At 40.1% G+C, this 19,733-nt stretch overlaps 1 protein-coding gene across 2 annotated transcripts; it reads left to right on the forward strand.

The window, feature by feature from the left end:
• Positions 1–13,329: 13,329 nt before the first annotated feature.
• Positions 13,330–17,932, forward strand: LOC139149005 (thyroid transcription factor 1-like). Of its 2 annotated transcripts, XM_070720497.1 has the most exons (3): positions 13,330–13,670; positions 14,534–14,751; positions 15,755–17,932. In XM_070720497.1, exons 1-3 carry the CDS (start codon positions 13,597–13,599, stop codon positions 16,522–16,524), a joined length of 1,062 nt encoding a protein of 353 aa, XP_070576598.1. In that variant the 5' UTR covers positions 13,330–13,596; the 3' UTR covers positions 16,525–17,932. The 2 variants fall into 2 exon arrangements, with proteins under 2 accessions (XP_070576598.1, XP_070576597.1); XM_070720496.1 differs by lacking the exon at positions 13,330–13,670 and having other exon boundaries at positions 14,177–14,751.
• Positions 17,933–19,733: the final 1,801 nt, after the last annotated feature.

Here is a 19,733-nt window from a genome sequence, read left to right on the forward strand (position 1 = left end):
CTAACAGTCGTAATGCATTTGTGATAAATCCCTTTTGTTGACATGTTTCTCATATGTTCGGCAAGTTTCTTCGATCAGGCGATTGCTGCCGAAAATTCTGTTGTATAATCCATAGTGGCTATGACTGAATTTGATCCACTGCCAGCCGTGCTGAATTCACAGGGTCTCAATACGGCGGGGTTAGAGTTCTTTTCGATTATAAGTAAAGGAGAGACAAAATACAGGCCACTTAGGTTTGGGAGATTCATCAGGGTGTAAAGCAGAACATATGGACTCGTAGAACCTTCAGGTCGTACACTTCTAAAGTCTTCTTTACTTTCAATCCCAAAGAAAACTTGAAAGCAACGTTTCGATGTGGCCAGCACACCTTCATCAGGCTGAGTAGTTGATGTAATGAACAGAAACAAAACTTACAACAGTACGCATGTCCGAGATAATCAAAAGAAGATAATCACATGGCGAAACGGGCGGGAAATGAAAACCTGACAAGGAAAATCAGTTTCGAATTCCTGCAGGATCATATTAATTTATACTCCTTGTACAATTGCAGTACTCGATGCTAAAGCACAGCATTATAAACCACAAGTTTTAAAACAATGATATAACTTTAGTTTTGTCTAAATTAGCTTGCATACACTAATTTTCAAAAATCTGGTGGAGAATATCAATAAATGTCGCAAGTTCCTGAAAGAGTCCGCAACAACAGTTGCATCGTCAGCATAAAATAATGCGAAACTGTCGTACCTCTTTTGTACTGCTTGAACACCCCTTTGACCAGAAAACAATATAGAATTCAATCGTCCCTTAATGGAAAGCTTAAACAGAATCGGGCTGAGGATAACTTTGCCAGACAGCAGCTAGGCAGTCGAAGTAGTCTGAAGTGAAAATGCCGACCCTGGCACATGGTTTAATGTTACTTTAAGATAGAGTGCAAAACACAATAACTTTTACATGTATTAACGTGATAAGTTTGTGCAATAGTAGGGAGTAGCTGGCTCTATCAAATGATTTGGAAATCTACAATCCGCGTCTTATACTCGGGTAATTTTGAAATATGGCAATTTCCCTTTCCACCGATAACAGACTTTAAATTTTTGCAGAACTCTGAGATCCTGCATTTGCGACTCCGACGAAGACGGTTTCTGAAGGAGCTTTGATAATCATTCTTCGCAGTATTTACAAGTTTTTCTGAAAAGTTGGCTTGAATCTGTATGGTTACACTCAGCGTATCAGATGAGCCCAACTGTCTGAAAAACTTTAAAGGGACACGGTCATCGGAACTGCACTCAAAGGTCGTATGGGACCCAAACGACCAATGTAAACACTGTATCCAAGGTACGATGGTGACTGATGAAAGTTAAAACATGTCTGTCATAATCTAAATCGTATGATTTAAATGTTGCAGCTGTGATGATGAGGTGCAGCCTGAAATCGTGCACCAAATACATTGTTTGTAAACAAGAAACTCGCGCAGGCGCAGTTCCGACGACGGTTTCCCTTTCACTTTTCGTGAGCGGATTGTTTTGCTATGTGAAACCTTGGTGTTTGTTGGGAGTTAGTGTCATCATAGAGGCAAAGCTGGAACGCATTTGATCGGTAAAGTAATCAATGACGTAATGAAATCATTGTATCTCATACCGATATTCTGAGGTCTTTGCCAATCATCAATCCTCATTTTCATTGCTGTTGAACTCTGAGAAGACTCCCATTATTCATCAATCGTAACCAACTGATGGTACGGAAATGTTAAGGAGAAATGGTAAGTCCATGAAAGATAACTTTAAAAATTTACCAGCAAAGATCTCCCATTGGGCACTTGAATTGTCCCAGTTTTAGATGTCTATTTCCTTAACATTCTATAAGTACTAGATTGAACAAAATAAACTTAGTCGAATGTATTCTATTCATTCCTCGTGTCTTCAAAATATTGCATGATTGGGGACAACCTTAATTATATTTTCTTGAAACTTTGCACACATATTCTTGGAAGTTGTGCAAGTGCAAAAATGAAATAAAAAATGGGGGTCATCACGCTTGTTTCCATGAAAACGGACGTTAAAATGGCGTCGTTAGAAATAAATAAAAATGATATAATTCACTTAAACTAAAGAAAGCAATTATAAAACGCTTAGCAAATGAGTTAATTTTAATAAATACCAAGACTTAAGATCCATATCTATCGAATGTATAGTTTTCATGATGTTTGTGAAGAAATTTTAACATAAGTATCGATTACAAAATGACGATATCGAAATTATATCACTACATAATTTTCGAACTTTCTTCCTGTCGCTTTGAATGGTGTCATTTTGACCAAACTTGGCGAATAAACTCCTGACATAATACCATTTAGTTTACACTTTTAATAAAAGGGTGTCACCACGCTACTTTTTACAACATCTCCAGGTGAATGGGTAATTTGCGCTATATAAATGGGAGAGAAATGTTAATTTTTCGCTCATATTGAATAAAAACCAGCTTCCTAGGGGGTCAAAATATGACAAGGTTATAGGTCACATGTATTTCTAAGACACTGGATCAAAAAATTAGGTAAAAGCGCAATTTCAACAATGACAGGTGATGTTAAATACATGCACTACAAAATAACCCATTTGCGACAGGCTGGAGTTCAATCTGCGCAGAAACGTTCTAAAGCGTGTGCGCGTCCGAATTCGTCGCCCTTTACCTTGAAGTCAAATGGTAGATGCGTGGTAGTGGCCACGTTGATGGTGGTAGTGGTGGTGGTGGTGGTGGTGGTGGTGTGGCAGCAGTGGCAGTGGTGATGATGATGATGATGATGATGATGATGATGATGATGATGATGATGACGATGACGATGATGATGAGAAGGAGCAGAAGGAGGAGGAGGAGTATCATGATCTTGGTCATGATGTTGATAATGATCATAAGACCACAACTTTCCTTCATAGGAGGATGGGAAGCAATTATTTTGAAGATGTAGTCTGAATCAACTTGACATGATTTGAACGCCATCTAAAATGATTGTCTGAAATAAAAGAATTGGGTAACTGTCAGAAACGACCTAAAGGTCCTAGCTGTACCGGGGGCGACTTCCAAATTCTAATCCCTATACAATGTCTCAAATGACCTCGTATATCTTTGTATGGCCTACATCGTGGCGCCAAAGTGTTGACATTTTGTCCGTATATGTGTGCACCTGCTCTACATCTGCCTTCAGTCAAGTTTGGTGAAAATTGCCAAACAGAATTGACAAGTGTCAACATTGTCGCCATGGTGATAATTACAACGGAAAAGCTGATCCATTCTTACAATAAAACGAATCATTTAGACAAAGTGTTAATGGATATGTTGTCTGGGATTTTTCTAGTAAATATTTCATGCTGAGATGACTGTTATTTATTTCTCTACTTTTTTAAAGACGGGTGGATTAATCATCCAAAACGTGTATCTAATGAACACAGTTACGAGTGGAGTGATACGTACCGGCCGCCGCGTACTATGCATATAATAATTATTATATGCATAGTACGCGGCGGCCGGTACGTATCACTCCACTCGTAACTGTGTATCTAATGAACAATCATGCACGTGTCCGGCTTCATAGTTCACTCTGCGTGCCAGGCTAAGTTTAAAGTCCCAGAAATGCTTTTAACTTTTGATGATGATTTCACCATTTTTATTTTGAATGTGAACCATAATTCCTTGTTCTTCTCCCCAAAGAATGTTGATATACACAGTATCCAGCTTGTCAACTCAGCCCCTATGGTTGTAAACTGCATTGTTATTGTTGAAAACTGACTGGTCCGGACTAGAATTCAAATGTAAACAATAACCATGCATTTTACACATATAGACGTTAAGTTGACAAGCTAAATAGTGGGTGTTTCAACATTCTTTGGGGAGTAGAATAAGAAGTTGCAATTGATTTATAAAATGAAAATAATGAAAAAATCATCGAAAGTTAGCATTATTACTGGGGCTTAATATGAAAACAAATCGAAGCTGATGACGAATTCGCATTGCTACATAGTGCATCGCGTACTTCAAACGAAGACTCTGTTTCAAACAAGGGCTAACTTTCAAAAATTACATAGTACAATACGATGTCCCTGAAAATTCCTTTTGAAGTTTTAAGGTAGGTATTGAAATCAGACTTTAGGAATTCATGCGCCGTATCATGGCTTTCAATAAATTGTGTTTTGCTTATCATTTGTGTGCGAATAGTCGTCATCTCTGAAAATAAATGGTTGAGAAATTTACCTTTTAAAATCTATACATGAAAAGACCAAAAATACCCAATATTGAGTTGTATCATAAACTTGGAAAAGTAAGCCAGTGGCCTATTAGACCTCACTTGTCTTTTCGCCCGCACTCGATCGCTTAATTCTGTCAAACTTAAATGTTATCGATTCTTTTGATGTCGATGCAAATACTAAGTAATGACTTTGATCTGTTATAAATGTACAAAACACAAAATATCGGCCTTTGATTAATGATTTGAGATGAAGGAGTTTTCGCTGAATAGGAACAGCAAACTTCACTCAGTCAGCTGCAATTGATAGTCAATAATTTACGAAAACCGACAGGCTGGAGCTGATGCTATAAAATTTGACATATTAACAATGTAATAAAATACTGCCGCTGGACTAGTAAAGTTTTAATCACATATCCCAGTACGATAGACAATTGAATCTCAAACGTGTCGTGACCGCACAGGTGGAAAAGCACAAGTTTGTCGTTGGTGGCGCTTTCTGTTCACCGTAAGCACGGTCGGTGGACCGGTATAAAAAGAAAGTCTGTAGACTTCCCATGGATAAAGTTCTCATCTTTCACGTCAAACTTCAAAACGCAGAAATAGTTTAGTTTTGCAGGTCAGACAATTATGTCTCAAAACAGTGTTTATTATTAATTAAAACGTTGATTCTAAATTAACTTTAAATGTACATAATTTGAGTTCGGCAAATTCAATTGGTGTATTTTGAGATAAGATATTCATATGTACCAACTTATTCCACTTTTTATGACGATATCTTGCCAAAATGTTGTAATTATTGAATCTACCAGTAATATATGTACTATTATATCATATCAGTATATTGATGGCGCAAATACAGCAATCTGATTGGTCGAGACGCGAAAAGAACTGTGGTATATTGGCGATATACCATGGCTGGTATACGCGCGAGCTCTCAGCTTGAGCAAAAATTCATTTTTGACGTTCCACGCCAGAATTCCAATATACTGTTATGATATAATAGCCATAAATCACACCCAGCGACGGTATACCACTCGATTTTGACCAGTTCACGACATATATGCACGAGCGATAGTGAGTGCATATATATGTCGTGAACTGGTCAAAATCTCGTGGTATATTACCGTCACTTGGTGTGCTTTATTGCTTAAATATAGTACATGTATAGTATTTTCTAAAATTGGTAAATATATGAACTGATATTAATTATTTTGGAAGACATCTTAGACATACGTCATCCTCACTGAAATATTTGTCCCGAGCAATATGTAGCACGTATTTTCTAGGCACTGCACTGCTAAGAAGTGATGCTCCAGTTTTTGAGATCATCGGGATATAAATGTTTGAAAATAACATAGCAAGAATGTATGAAAGATACTATTCCAGAGTTTGAACCACGTCTCATGCAGAATTATACACTGCCTTGAACAAAGAGGGATCATATATCTCGAAACATGCCAATTTTACCTGTGTCCGACAATCAAGGCTTTTACAAGGTTTAAAGGGAATTTAACATCGTCTTTACGACTCTGAAGTGATCGGCTTTCTAGCCTGGGTGACTGTTTCAAAATTGATAAATTTCATCACTTCTTTCTCGGCGCAGAAATGAACCCCAATGAATGGTAAACGCCCGCATACTTAGCCCCGTATCAAAGGCGACTCCTTCAATGAGTAGATTAAATGGTTTTAGGTTTTAGTAAGACCATAAATATCCCGTTTGGCTCTTGCACCTGTACTTGTCGAGCTTATCATGAACATGAAGAATCATCAATACTTTTTTCCAATCCTTGTAAAGTAGAATTTGCTTTATCGAATCACAATTTGTCGTTTTATTACGTTCTCGTATCATCAACCCTCCATATTCATAAATCACCGCATTAGTTCATGGTTATCATAATCATGGTTCTCAGCATGTAGTTGTCGTCGTTAATCACAAAATCCGCATGTGGTTTATGCACAACGCTCACATTTCATTCTTCATTTTCATGTTCAGACGCTACAATTTAATCATATAATTTTATGAATTCCTAGTCGCGATGTTTTCAGTCTTTAGAATCAGCAGTGAAAAATAAATGATTCCCGCTTTACTTCTGCTCCGAAATATTTGTGTATTGCTGACTTCAATGCAACTAGCTGCATAGAACACCCTGAAAAATCCTGAAATGATAAAATATTACACTGAATTATAAACATGAGAGATGTCATGAAATTGTACAGTGAAAATGAAGTAGTCGATTGTTTCCGTTTGTAAATAGTTTGGTATAATTATCATTATTCGTTACCATTACCGCAATACACACTTGTACTTTAAGGGTGACCAGAATTTGGTTTACCTATAGACCTCTCGAGGGTCTATGGTTTACCCTGTTGATTTATAATTCTTTCGCGTTGAATGTATACATACACAAATACATACATACATACATACATACATACATACATACATACATACATACATACATACATACATACATACATACATACACTTTAGTATATATGTATGTGCTTGACTTTCTTTCTTCCTTATCTGTCTTTTTGTCTGTATATTATGTGTATGTTTGTGTGCAGGCAGGGCATGTCCTGTCAAGTAACTAACATCACACCTCAGCGTCGCTCTCTTAGGCCAAGCCATGCGAGACTTGTTCATGACGTACGGCGTTTGACGATCCATGACAACCCAAACCCTCTTTTCGTTTAAGTCGATGCAATTAATCATTCAAGCTAAAAAGAGTCTGTCGAAGTTCGCTGAAAGAACGAAACAAGTCACCTTATTTTGGTGATTGTCGGTTGATTTTGCTCTAGATGAAGCAGTCTAGCGACACTTATGTAAACATTGCGGACAGCATGGACGTGCTCAGTCAAAGACTGGCCGATATTAGGGCATCAAACGCAATGTATGCTGTATGTGCCTTAACAGAAGGATAAAGATATTTGTTCTTGTCATGTGTAAACGATTTGTACGGCTTTCCGGACGAAGCTGATTTCCCAAACATGAAGCAATATTTACAAATAGTGTAATAGACAAAAGATCAGGAGAGCTGACCAGTGATTTGGTGAAAATTACGACAAAACCGGCAAATATCCTTACTATGAATTTTAACTCAACGTCATTCTTCTCCTACTCCTATTCCTCCTCCTTCTCCTCCTCCTCCTCATCATCATCATCATTACTATCATCATCATCATCATCATCACCACCACCATCATCATCATCATCATCATCATCATCATCATCATCATCATCATCACCATCGTCGTCGTCGTCGTCGTCGTCGTCATTAGCTTTAGTAGCAGCATCATCGTAATCAGTGTTAGCGACATTAATAATAACAATAATAATATAATTATCATCATCATTATTATTATTATTGTTGTTGTTGTTGTTGTTTTTTTGTTGTTGTTGTCACAACAACCAAAAACAATAATACGAAACAACAAGACAAGTATCATCATTACCATTGCCATCATTGTTATGGTTATCATCATCAAGGACAGTACTGTCCACTGGGATGCTCTCTGACCATCCTAGCTGTCACGTCTATGGTGATTTAAGGCGATATTGAGTTGACATCCAAGCGTCGGTGGATATACAACAACCGTTACTGTATTTTTAGAAAGTAACTCGGCTGTGTAAAAGTATTTCCATCGCGCGCCGTCATGATTCCTTATCATGCAGCGTCTTGTGAATTCACTTTTGATTCACTTGGTGAATTTGTTTTGGCGCCATCTACGACACTTTAAGAGCTACACGTGATTATTTTGTCTTCATGAGTCTACTTACATTTCGTTTGGTCATGCAACCGTCAGCAGGGAGAAGTGGGCAAAGGTACATCAGTTTCAATGTAAGCGCGGACTAAATTTGTGAAAACAAAATTTAAATGTTATAACGAATTGCCAAACACACAAGCATTACTTAGAGGTTGTGCGATGAATAAATATGATGCGATATGTGCGATGAGTAAATATATACACAGATGGCGTTAACGTTATATCGCCCTCAAGGAGCATGCAATGATCGAGCGCTAACATTAAACAAAATATATAGTATACTCTGTCGATGAGTGCGCTCTTCTAATCACAATTTTATCTTCGAACGGCAGAATGCTCGATGTTGACATACGACATTTCCGTAAAGGCTATCTATTTTGCTTGTTTTACAAGTTTGTCAACTTACAGAAGCGTCGCTGCTGTCAAGACCCCCACGTCACATGTTCTGCTTCAAATGTGCCACTAAATACCCTTTTTAATTTTCCAATTGCGCCCCTGGGGACTTCGCGGCAACTTCAATAATTCATTGGCGCCTAATTTGCTCAGGTGCGAGAGTGAGAAATAATGCCCGCGGCCATATTCTTTTGGCTACCAGTGATGAAATCACAAATTCCCACAACTCTTTGCATTACGTACAACTCGCTTACTATTTATATATATGCCGCGTTCAGTCACTGCCTCGGTTTTTTTTAGCTTGCTTTTACCCCCTCTCCTAACTAGACTACATCCATACTGTATCTCCTTCCAGGACTAAATGTCACCGACCTAGCTCCCCCTTTTTTGCCTTTAATTTAATTTCCCTGCAAGGCCCGATCATTTGCAAATAACATGGTAAGGAACCTGCATTTTTGTGGTTTAGCGCAGAGAATAAGTTCTTTTTTTTCCACGTATATACACAAAATGAAACCCTCGCAGACCTAAAAGCCAACTCACTTTAATTCAGTAGGGGTTCGGTTTCATTGAAACACAAAATTGTCCGCCGTTGTAGTGATTTCACTCCCGCTAAATGTTCTTTCTGGCTTGAATTTTCTCGTTCGACCTATTCTTTTAATGCATCATAAATATATCATTAACGATATCATTGGCTTTCGGATTATGTTCTCCCAATTGCCGTAAAAGTTGATATTATTTTCATCAGATTTCAACGGTTATCCTGACTATTCTGTTAGTACATTTATTTTCAGGTTAAATCAACTGAACTCCTCACGACCATAAAGTTTCACAGATCATTTCAGATCATTTCATAGCCATATTTTTTAAAATTTACAAGAAGAATAAAATTCTTTATATTTTGTATTGGTAAATAAGGCTGATGCGAAAACTTGAAGCATGTGATTAAATGTTAAATCACCTTCGCAGAATGTTAGCTAGGATATAATATAATATAATGGTCAATTATCCGTGCCAAATTTATCAGTGTGTGACTAGTTACGCTCTACCCTGGTATCTACAATTCTTCCTAGTTGGTGATAGGAGAAGATCTTCTGATGAAAACCAAAATACATAGATTATTAGATATTTGATCTATTTGCCTGCAAGAGGAGCAGGTTTAGATTTTTTATTAGAAAACCGCCTTCCGAGGTTTTCTTGTCTGTTATAAACACACCGAGATGTCACAGCTAGTGACAAGCTTATACGATGCCAAACGGAGTCGGCTTCGGATGCACGCTATGCCGCTACGTGTATCGTGTGAGCATTGAATACCAATAAATGGTAGAAATGATATTTCAATCTCGTGCAAAATTAATTGCCTCGTATACTTTCATGAGCGATAGTCTGAAAAACTGTTGGTTTTTATAAGAGTGGAGTGCAATGCGTTAAAATGGTGTTCTCGCATCACCGGCTGTAACTTCTTGCTGGCTGGGGACAGAATGAGAGGGTTTTGAGAGAACGTCAACTCATTTGGGCCTGAGAAATTATTGTACACCCGACACGTTCAGTTAGACTGGACGTATGACTGACTTCGAGTGTGAAACGGTGTGGGCCTATTTTTGGCCGCGTGATTCCAAATTCGATGCAGGACCACGCTTCTTGGTAGGAATGAGTACGCGCCGATTATCTTCACGTGTACTAGCCTCTGCTGTCGCTCAGCTGTTCTGCGAATTTACAATAATCGGCGAAATTCAGAAGCTCGTTTTCAACAAAACCATCATGGGTAATCGCTATAATACGGTAATGTAACCACCGTATCAATACCTGTGCAACGAATTAAATCAATATCTTGTTTTGAAGATTTTCGTCCTCTGTGCTGGTTTTATTCTTGGCGAGCGAACCAATTAATTCAGTCACGCGTTGTGTCTAGCATGAACTTCATATTCAGAGGGGTTTTTGAATGCATTTTGTACGAAACCATAAAGTGATGTTCACATTTACATTATGATAGATTTGTAGGGTGTCATAATTCTTCGTGGTGTGTACATGTTTTAATGAAATTGATTATTCTGCTGTATCTGTATGGAGCTATTCATTGACAGTAATGTTCAATCACGTTTTGGTGTATGTTTGCAGCCTTCGCCCGTTTCATACTACGAGTTCTTCGTGTCCATTACATCAACATATATCACTATTCGTATTTAATCACCTTTCATTTTCGCACCAGATTTCCACCGCTGATCGATTACAAAGTACGATCCATAAAAAACTCTGCCTGTACTCAGTTTCTACAAAAAAGCCCTACTGGAATGACAACACTTACGCCGTGTCTAGGGAGCTGCCTTTCACAAATCAAAATATTACGAGAGTTGGAAATAACGTGTATAGATTCTATAGAAACACCGACGTCTATTTTTTCGTAAATTACTTCAAATAAGCGTACACTTATACTAAATTTCATCGCTTTTGAGTCGTATGACATTAATTTCTAATCGCATTGCTCCTCGGCAGAAGCTTCAGTTTTGAAATGACAAAACAGTGCCTTTAATTAAGTGGTGCCAAACTTTGGCTGAGACGGCAAGAGTTGCCTTAATTAAGGCTTGTGGATAACTGGAGAGTATTTCGTTGTTATTTTCGAGTGTTTTCTGTGCCTATAATTGCCCATTTGAGAGATGCCGCAAGTGGCCTGCTTTTTGATACGGCTATCGTGAATACCTTTTCGTGAAAGGTCGCCTCGGAGCCTCGATGCTTGGATGGGGACATGCCCCGCTCGTTATCTCCACAAAAGAAAACAATTTCCCCCGACTGCCACACATGGAATATCGCTTCTCTTTTTTTCTTCCAGCTCAAACTACTGGCAAATCTCCCATTAATCACGACTCACATCTTAAAGAGTTTTTCAGTAAGTCTTCACACAAACGCCAAATAGAAATAAAACTGGATTGTGCGTGTGGATAACAGAGAATCGCAACTTTTAGAAACCTCCTCTGGCGCTTTTCTTATTTTTTTCTCACCCGAAACTTTTTTCCCTCTTTTGGGGGTGTTTGAACTCGAAGCGTTTGGCATTTTGGCACGTCGTTCAGGTGTCGAGGAAAGTTATTCCCCCCATACTGTGGATCAGTCTTGATGAACAACGTCAATCAAAAAGTTGGAAGAATAAAGTGTTATCGTGTGAACGAAAAATTCACAGTGACATTAGCAAGTAGGAAGCATTGAATGGGCAAGGTGTTGGCAAGAGTTGCATCGATGAATGGGATACATACACACGTAATATTCTCTCTACCTTTCTTTTCTTCCTTTCGTCAACAGCTCTTATTTACTAATTGATCTGCTATTTGTTTTCCTCTGAATCAACTGTTAATAGCGCTGTTTATTTTTCGTTTTAACGCGCACACACTGGATCCCTTACCAACTTTTCAAAGAAATGCTACTGTTTATGTTTAGTTTTTAACCTAATTGAGCGCGCTTCCATGGTTATCGGTAGCATAACCAAAGCCCAAGTGCTTCTGCAAATCCGTCAAGAAAATATTTTTTATAGGAGAAGATCACAGTTCCTTCGATGCCGAATATGAACGGTTGCATGATAGTAAAATATACCCCGAAAAAGATACCTTAATTCTAGCATTATCTTCTGTGCACAGGTCGGAATCCCCACCTTATCCACAACTCTCGACTCACTCTCTCCGTCAGATACAAACGCTGGATAAATTGACACGCATACACAGCTCATTCGTTCAGCTCGACTATATAGGATGTAAGCGAACTGACAGTCGGAACAATTAGATCATATCACAATCAAACGACAAGGACTTCAATACAACAGGTACACGGACTGCAGTGGTGTATTATCTTGGCTGGCAGATAATGGTGCTGTGTTAACCATTCGTCTCCGCCAATTTGATTGACTTGTATGGAACGCGTGTGTATACGTCACAGATGAAACGATATGAGTTGTGTTCGAACTTTTGACAACCCGTTGATCATAAGAGCTTCTGGACACTTTCTTTCTCTCACAGTTATATTTGCGAGACCATTTTTTTCTCGAATTATGTAAAATTGAAGGAAATCGTGACCATACAGTGTCAGGGACATATGTTTTTTCGCACTAGGCTACAAGATTGATGGCGAACGCAAACACGTTAAGCAAAGATTTGCTCAACGTATAGCCGGCAAACAGGGGCAGCTACAGTACGTACCAGGCGAAAAATTATCTAGCTCAGTCGTACCGGAGAATTTTTTTTATTGTATTGACAGGGAGTTCGGGGACTATCAAAGTTTTGTGAAAATCTTAAACGGACGAACAATACAAGCGTTTAAACCATTCACACTACCATTAACGAATACACAATAACCTCACCGGGCTTACTCATAAATATTAAAAACTTTTGCTGATAATTGACGTTGTCCATTGAGTCTTGTAAACAAAGAAATTAGTGGAGAATCGGTCGCTGATTAAAACAACTCGCTGCTTCTAATCATCACTCTCGATCGATCTCACACCTTCCATTTGCTTCTTGACACTAGTACAAATCTCTAATCCACACTTTTCAGTCGAGTAGCCCATCGGAAGTTTGGCGTTGAAATGGGTTCATTAACGCTTCCCTTTATCCGGCGATAAACTTTGGGACGGGTTTTTTTCTTCACAAACTCTGTACTCGTGGAACAGAAAAACTTACTTCCCAAACGGAGATTTGCTGCAAGCAAAATTTTGCGGGGAAAGTTCCCGTGCCTAGTTAGCTGTGAAACTTACGTATATAGCCTGAATGTTCAAAGTATGGTGACACGTGGATACTGAAGTTTGTACATTTCAGGGGGGCACGACTTCGACTAAACTGGCCCACTATACCCCCCTTTCCTAAGCTACTCTGAAAAATGTCCCCTTTCTGGACCAATCATAAAGACCTTAATTCCCGTTTAAACGCCTTTTCAAGGGTCTATGCAATGTAAAGCTCACAAAACGCCTCGACTAAACGCTTTGCAAGGCAGAGCAAAGAGATGACGTCTTATTGTTTCCTTTTGTCTTGCCTACAACGCAGCAAACGAGGCGGTCAATAGAAATTAACAAATTACACTGGTTGGAAAGTAAGATTGACACAGGCTAAGACGTAATATACATATGAGTTTCACTCAATCAACTGAATCTTGCCTTTGGAGTGCCAATATAGTCCATGTGTGGCGACCGTTGGCGCTAAACAGAGTGAGTGGGCTCTGCTGCGACAATGGTGTCGATTTTGGACCCGCTCTGGCGAACTTCTCTACAAAGCATGGAACTGTACGAACGCGGCCTACAGAGGTATTTATCACCTTTCTCTATTCACCTTTTTAAGTTCTTTCGCTGGTGTTTTGTACTGTTTGAATACAGCGATTCAGACTTTCACACCTCGACCATACAATCGGCAAATTACGTCTGATTGGGCAGTTTTCCTGGGGGTTTCTTTACAAAGCAACTAGCATTGATAGCCCATTAGGAAAAAATAAAAAAAGAACCTTGATGATATTTTCTCGCCAAGCGTAAGGCTAGAACACTTTCGCTGGAAAGCAAGAGGGAAAGGGGGGATGGGGAACGCCCTACCAAGAAGGGTAACACCAGCATGAAAAATTAATGTGGACAAACTGTCAACGAACGAAATCATTATCCGAGGCGTAATTGATTCTTGTGTCAAATATGTCATCCCCTTGCATTTCGCCAATCAATGGGCTTCTATTCATGCCATGCATACTGTTTGGTACTTGAGCAACTGGGCCACGCCTCCCATTCCCAATCACGATAGACCCCCACCATAAGCAAACGCCAGGGCTATATCTATGACTGGTTCGCGTATCCCAGCATGCACCGGGGTCCTGCCAAATATACTCATTACATGCATTCAGCGATACGTACAGCCAGCCCACACACAAGCCTTTGCACACACAAAAAGGGGAAGAGCTGAGCTAACATAACAGCCGCCTTGATCCGATCGGCAAATTTACCTGAGCCTGCGACCACGTCATGTCGCTGAGCCCCAAGCATACCACACCATTCTCAGTGACTGATATATTGAACACTATGGAAGACGCCTATAAGAAACCCATGTTCCTGGACGATACATATAAGAAACCCATGCTCGAAGCTAACGCCAATCTTTCTGCCATGACCGGCGCTGCCGCTACTTACAGATCCCAGCAAGTCCAGGTATCACAGTCCATGCAACATTCTTCGATGAACGTAACTCCAGTAACTTCACCCTACCACATGCACGTACCGCAGTTATCGCACCCGCCGATTGGCAACCCTTATTGCAATGGCTCGGTCAGCGAGTTGCCTCACTACAACGACCACGTACGACCGACGTCGAGCAGTTGGTACGGAGCCAATCCGGATCCCCGCTTCTCCAGTAAGTATGCTCAAAATGAAGGATATTTCCGTATACTTAACTTCAATATGATTACCATACACCTGATTTACGTGGCTCATTCAGCTCCTCATGCCAGCCCTCTCAATTTTCTACCTAACATCCTTGCCACTCTGTACTTCATTTTTGAAGCACGACTTTGCGTCATATCACAACATTTTCAGACTGGCGCATCGAATTTGGATAGCCTGAAGTGGACAGGTTTTTAAGAGGAGCGCCCAAAATGGCTCGACGTTCTCCCCGTAATTCTCGATTCGCCTTGATTGAGAGTAGTTCTGGTTGATTGTGACGAGTACAGAGGGGTCTATCTTATCATTACTCACTGCCCTACTCATTAGATCATCCAACACGTCAATTTGTTGCTCAATAATTCATTTTTCGTTGTGAAAAACAGAGAGGCGCACGACCCTCACTCGGCTTATTCTTTGACAAAGAACGACGTTTAGTTAGAACAGCCTGCCCTGACGGCATAATAATACTCCGAATTGCTCCGAGCCGTATTGCCATCAAATCAACGCATTTCGTCTTTTTTCCTTGCAACGAAAAGGTTCCCTCATTGACCAAAATACACGTAGTAAACACTCATGAGCGAAGTTGTCCCTCTCGCTTCCAATTCACGGCTTTTTTGTTTTGTTGAATGCGCGCCTAACAAAGGTCAGTACTTGAGTACGAAGCCCTTGTGCGGCATGCGCGATGCGATAACGCGTATGACTATCAGTCTCTTACGGGGGAACCTTATTGTACTCATCGCTAGGGTTCAAACTTTAGTGACGTGCCACGCCGCATAAAAAAGTAAACATGTATATGTACAGGAGAGGGGGAATTGATATAGATATATCATAAGTTGGTCAAGTTAGTCTCAAGTCTAAATTAGCCAGTACTTGACAATTAAGATTGCGATTTGGTTATTTGTATTTCGGAACACGCTGCGCGCTAATTGTTTTGATCAAATACTATTAACTGTCTCATTTGAACATTGTTGTAGTTTCGAGGCTAATGGCTCCTTCAACGGCAACGATGAACATGAACATGAATATGTCATACGGGATGGATCACAAACCAATGCTGCCGACGGTACAGAGGCGGAAAAGGAGAGTTCTCTTCTCTCAAGCACAAGTGTACGAACTTGAGAGGCGATTCAAACAGCAGAAATATTTGTCTGCGCCGGAGAGGGAACATCTAGCCAGCTTGATAAACCTTACGCCGACACAGGTGAAAATTTGGTTTCAGAACCACCGCTACAAAATGAAACGACAGCAAAAGGATAGGACCATGGCGGAACAGAACAATGTATCGCATCAGTCTCCCCGCAGAGTGGCCGTACCCGTGCTGGTGAAGGACGGTAAGCCGTGCAGCGGCTCCAGCAACGGGAACGGCAATGGGCAGCACCAACAACAACAGCAACAGCAGCAGCAGCAAGCCCAGCAGCAGCAAGCACAGCCAACCACGCAGCAGCAGCAACAACAACAACAACAGCAGCAGTCGGGTATGGGCACTTCTACGCTTAATACAGGCGCTGTTAACGCAGCTGGTAACGCCAACGGCACGCAAAATAACCCCAACCCAACCAATGCCAATAGCATGTCGGCAATGTCGACGGCGGCACAACAACAACAGCAAAGTAGCCAGGACTTGTCGAACGTTGTTGCTGCCACTTCACAAATGAACAGCTTAAATAATATGAACTCGTATAACACCATGAACGGCAATACTAACATGACTGCACCGTTTTTACTACAAGGGAGGACATGGTGAGAGTTTCTTTTCAAATTGGTCTAAGACCGGAAAACAAGGGTCCGTTCATCACACAGCCTACCGATTTTATTTAAAAAAAACATTGATACTTCATCAAGTGGACCAGTGTGTACACCCAAGTTGCGTTTAACTACCTACTACTTCAAACCATGCGTCGCATCGGATAAAGAGGCAAGGTAACCCAAAGATAACTCATTGACTGTTATAAATCCAGCAAGCTCTATGCTTGGTCGGCTTTCCACCTTGTTGGAATGCGTTTGTAACTTAAAACTGCGGACTGATAAAAAGGTCCGTATAAACTCGTCAACTTATCTAAAGAGAAGCCTGTATCTCGAGCCGTGTACATTGGACAACGTATTTCGGTTAGTATTTTTCTATTGTGTAATACATTATGGAATCACCTTCTGCATCCACGTCAGTCTCTCTGCTACTAGATCAAACTATTGACGGACTGAAGACTTAAATGTTAGTACTTAATATTGGTTTGATTGTGAACTATGACGTCATTTTCAACGGAGGAAAAAACAGTATATAAAAACAATGCAGGGAAAAAAGACTCAAGTGTGAAACCTATATCATTTTTTCCTGTACAAAGCAATATGAAAGAGGACAAGGCTGTATCAAAGATCATTTTAGTTGTTACACACATTTGATATTTTCTATAAAGAGTTATTCGTGTCGTTGTTATATGTAATATGTCAGTAAAAACACGAACATTGTTTTATATTATTACTGAAAGTTTTTAAAGTATCACAGCCTGACAGAAAAAAGAGCCCTAAGTTATAATAACGTGATTCTAGTTTTGTTTTGTTTTTTGGTTTCGTGGCTGCTATTATATCGACTCTACCGTACTGTCATTGAAAAGTCGGTGTCGTTTAGTTTTCCTTTTCTAAGTTCAAATGCCAAGTGTCCGTTCCCGTCATATTTAGAGAAAAAAACCAAAACGTTCGAATTTTGGCAACGATTATGACTTCTATATTTTTGTCTATTTGTGTTTTTTCTGATCCATTTAGTATTTCATAAGTGTCCTCGTGGACTAAGTTCAAGGGGACCTGCAAATATTTGTGCTGTATACTCTAGTCAATGGTCAATGTTTCCAATGTGACGCCAATAGTCTATCATTACTATAGTTCAAAAATAGTTTCGTCTTGTCCTAATGTGGAGTTTTCAGCATCAAAAAAGTCATATAGATCACCATACTGGATATGAAATCTGCCATTCCTATTTCAGTTGTGATCAAAACACCAAACTTGCATTGTTAATTTTTTGCGAGGGCTCTCTCAATCCAGCTCCAACATTGTTCACCTATGTTGTGTATTCTCAAAATTGATCAATATTTCAATGGAAAAATATAGATAGTATTTTCAATAAATCGTGACGGACATTAGAGGTCAACGCTATATCTCAATCTCCATATCTCGTCCCTTTTTTTGTATGTGTACCCCCTCAATGTCAAGACAAGGCGCTAACTCATCGCCGAGCGTAAAGTGTTTTGGCCACTACCTGATTGATCGATACGATCCGGCCATAACCGTGTCGACACACCCCTGCAAACACTTTGACAACGATGTTTGTCTACTCGGTTGGGCTAGTTTTGAAATGTAAACACCAAAAATAGTTTTCTCGTGAAAACTGCCCGTGCGGTAGTTTGTTCCCCCGTCTCACAGCGAAACAGTGGGTGTGTGGAGTGCATGGTCTAAAGTTCTCTTCGCTGTGTGATCAAGCTATGGGCGTTGGTATACTTGACTTTTTTCGGGGGGTCACCCCTGTCTCCTATCAGAGTGACCCTGTTGCCCTAATTTAGCTGACCAGTACACATCAGCAGATGCAAGTCACCGACAGATGGAGGCCATGGACCTACAAGCAGACTTATTGCTTTATTACTTTCCCTTGCTGACTTGCTTGCCGCGTCATATTTTAACCAAGCCATATTTCAATCGTTGAAATATTTGCGATACCATAACGACTCGGGTTTATCAGGTTGTTATTTACCTTCACTCGTTTTGTTTCTGTTACCTTGCTATGCCATCGACAACCGCCCAGCCATAAACACGGTGAACTGAGTACTGTGGGGACCTGATAAAAACAGAAGCCGTCGTGATTCGAGTCCGGGCCGTCACCGTGGTGGCTATCGTGAAATAGATCGCACGCTACGGTACTAATCCTACCTTCTCCCACTATTCTTTTGCAAACATTCCCTGTTGTTTGTTCTGCCATCGCTTTAAGCCGGAATTAATACCTTACTTATTTATTTGCTTTTCTCTTATTCCAAATTTCTGATCAATTTTGACCAGAGAATTCATGTCCTAATATTTGTCTGATCTGTTTATATCATCTCAAAAATCTTCAGAAGTTATCATATTTATTTGTAACGACGGGTCCACGCCATTATTCGTCGAAAGATGATTTGATTTTAAGGCAGCTGTCTCCGCCTTTTAGTCAGCAAATTAGAAATAAAAAATGACGATCCGAGTTTCATCAAGTTTTTTATCGAATACCCCACTCTCTGTTCCCCGTCCCAGTTTCGCAGCAAAATGTAGCCGGTTCTCCAGGCAAGAAAAGCGAATCTTGACATCGCCACCAGGTGACAACGGCAACGCAAAACAAAGGCATAAACAACGTGAGGCTAACACGACACCGGGGCAATCCACATACACACCTCGCCTCACCTCACCTCGCTGCCGCTGCTGTCGAACATGTGAGGTACTGCTCACTGTGTTGTCTCGGGGAGAGGTGTTGCGGGAAAAAACTGAAATTATGACCTGTGGTTTAAAACATTTATTAATTTTTCAGCGAGGATTTACACGATAAGCGTTAAGCCTATCTTGTCTGAGAGCACAGGGTCGCCTATAATAGAGAGTTTGTCTTAATTTCGTTGATGAAATCGGATCCAGAGAGAGTCTCCGAATTTCCATTATCTGTAATACGCAATGAGGGAACAATATCGTCTTGTCTTTCCTCTTGTGTTACATGTTCTTGTGTACACCGCATGTGTGAAAAATATCAAAAATGTATTTGGTGGCTTTCTCTCTCCAGAAGGCAACGACTTTCATTTTACTGATTACGGTGAATAATTCAAAAGATTCGTGTTTGGCAAGATGAATTATCTAGGCTCGGAAAGAAATGGAAAAAATCACGGATCCCGACTACTGCATGGAAACCGCGAAGTGAAGCAATGGCGACCAGTCTCGTATTAATCTCACTGTAAA

This window comes from Ptychodera flava, chromosome 14 (genome assembly GCF_041260155.1).
Source record: "Ptychodera flava strain L36383 chromosome 14, AS_Pfla_20210202, whole genome shotgun sequence".
NCBI classification, from domain to species: domain Eukaryota; kingdom Metazoa; phylum Hemichordata; class Enteropneusta; family Ptychoderidae; genus Ptychodera; species Ptychodera flava.

Coding starts and splice junctions, on each gene's coding strand:
- LOC139149005 (XM_070720496.1), top strand. CDS start 14,367: ATGTCGCTGAGCCCCAAGCATACCACACCATTCTCAGTGACTGATATA. Junction 14,752..15,754: donor TCCGGATCCCCGCTTCTCCA/GTAAGTATGCTC, acceptor ACATTGTTGTAG/TTTCGAGGCTAATGGCTCCT.